Here is a 2050-nt window from a genome sequence, read left to right on the forward strand (position 1 = left end):
TATTTAATTTCTTGTGCATTTTTAACACGCCTTCATTTTTTCCTTGTTTTTTTTTACAAGTATTTTGAGCAGTTATTTAGCTGTCTTGTGTAAATTATCATGTATGAAATTCTATAGCACTTTCAATGCAAAAAATTATCTACGAAGTAAAAGTAAAAAATTCATTGACTTAAGAAAAAGATAACATAAACGCTTTAGTATGAGGAGATTAGCAGAAACATTGACCACGTTCCTAGGCTAGTCTGACACCAATTTGCCGACATCGTAAGGACGGAAAGCTTAGTGAGTCTGGGAAGGGAAATCGAACTAAATACCACCTTTATATTACAGGGTTACTTTAACCACTGGGTTAAATTGCTTTAAAAAATCAGATTCGTTTAAACGTTTTTTCATTAGGTGGAAACAGTGGAATAGTAAAAAATGAAGAGCTTTGGACGATCAGACTACAACAACTGGTTAATAGTACGCAAAATAAAAGAGTTATTGAACTTAATTTCTGTAAATACCCTATCAATGCGTTCCTCGATTCAGCGGGATTACAGGTGATACAGGTGATACCCTACCATTAGGTCTAATGATAACAGCTCAGTATAAAAGGACGCGAAATTTCTCAACTTCATTTTCGATTGCTTCAAATTAGTAGATACCATGGGTGCTTCTACATCTACAACGTAGTCGACACAAAAGGTTAGTTTATAAATTTCAGAATGCAAACCTTTCAGCCTCGATATATCGGTTGTCAAGGCGGAAAGTGAGCAGATATCAGAAGAGAAAACAGGAAAGCCAGCAGACGAACAAACAGCAAAGGTGAGTTTAGAAATTCCAGAAAGCAATGTTTTGATCGTCAATTACTCGATTATTTAGAAGGATAGTGAGAAGGTACCAGATCTTGAAATAGGAAAGGAAGCTAGTGAATCGACAACAAAGGTGACTTTGTCTTTAAAACATAAAGTTTTTAACCAACTTTAATTGTTCTATTGTTTAGGCGGACAATCAGAAGATAACGGACAGGACAACAGAAAAACTAGCCGAAGAACAAACAAAAGAGGTGGCCTTACAAATCTCAGAGCGCTAAGTTTTCTGTCCAATTGCTCCGTTGTTAAGGTGGATAGTCAGAAGATACCAGATGAGAAAACGAGAAAGCCAACCGGCGAAACAACTCCAAAGGTGACTTTATAAAATTAATGGCGCAAAATTTTTATCCTTAATCAATCCATATTCAGGCGGATGTTGAGAAGATAGCTGAGAAAGTCGATGAACTAGCACATGAGGTGGCTTTGTAGGTCTCAGCAGTCAGTTTTCAGCCTCAATATTTCCAATGTTCAGGTAGCTACTCAGGACGACGAAATAAGAAAGCAAGCCGATGAACCACCACCAAGGGTGACATTATAAGTCTCAAAGCGCAAATTTTTTTTGCATTAATCATTCCGTTGTTCAGGTGTACAATCAAAAAGTGTCAACTGAGAAAACAGAAGAGCTAGCCGGCCAACCAACAGCAAAGGTTACTTTATAAGCCTCGGAATGCAAAGATTTCAGATTCGATATTCCTATTGCTTAGGTGGATAAGCAGAAATTACCAAATGAGAAAACAGCAAAGTTACCCGGCGAGTTAACAGTAATATGTACTAATGCGAGCATTTATGTCTACTAAATAATCATACAGTCAACTAGAATAACAGCAGATTCGCGGTGTTTTTGTATCTTGTACAAACAATTATGAGAAGATGAACAGCAAATCCACGGAGCATGCTACCATCAATGGGATTCACAGAATTTCTTTTTAGGAATACTTATCAAATCCTACTCTTATTTTATTTTGTAGTTTACCCTTTAAAATCTATACATATCTAAAATATAACATTTTTAAAGGCCACCTATACTATCTGTCTTCCCATTGTTGGTCGACTCAGTCGACAAGGATGCTAGTAAAGTCTACATCTGCCCGTGTTGTGTTCAACAGATTCCAATTGGCTCTTACTGCCCTAGAACTAGTTGAGCATCATATCATTCTTGTGATTCTCCTTGAAAAACTTTACCGTTTGACAAACCG

General features: G+C 36.8%; 1 protein-coding gene across 1 annotated transcript; it reads left to right on the forward strand.

The window, feature by feature from the left end:
* Positions 1-420: 420 nt before the first annotated feature.
* Positions 421-1538, forward strand: LOC309798589 (uncharacterized protein; the record flags this gene model as incomplete). Its single annotated transcript, XM_082646713.1, has 9 exons — positions 421-462; positions 676-687; positions 745-807; positions 865-927; positions 986-1048; positions 1105-1167; positions 1224-1271; positions 1327-1380; positions 1439-1538. The coding sequence occupies 9 exons, from the start codon at positions 421-423 to the stop codon at positions 1511-1513; spliced, it is 483 nt and encodes a 160-aa protein (XP_082502839.1). The 3' UTR covers positions 1514-1538.
* Positions 1539-2050: the final 512 nt, after the last annotated feature.

This window comes from Mesoplodon mirus, assembly GCF_964341445.2.
Source record: "Mesoplodon mirus genome assembly, contig: HAP1_SCAFFOLD_4422, whole genome shotgun sequence".
Taxonomy (NCBI): Eukaryota; Metazoa; Chordata; class Mammalia; order Artiodactyla; family Ziphiidae; genus Mesoplodon; species Mesoplodon mirus.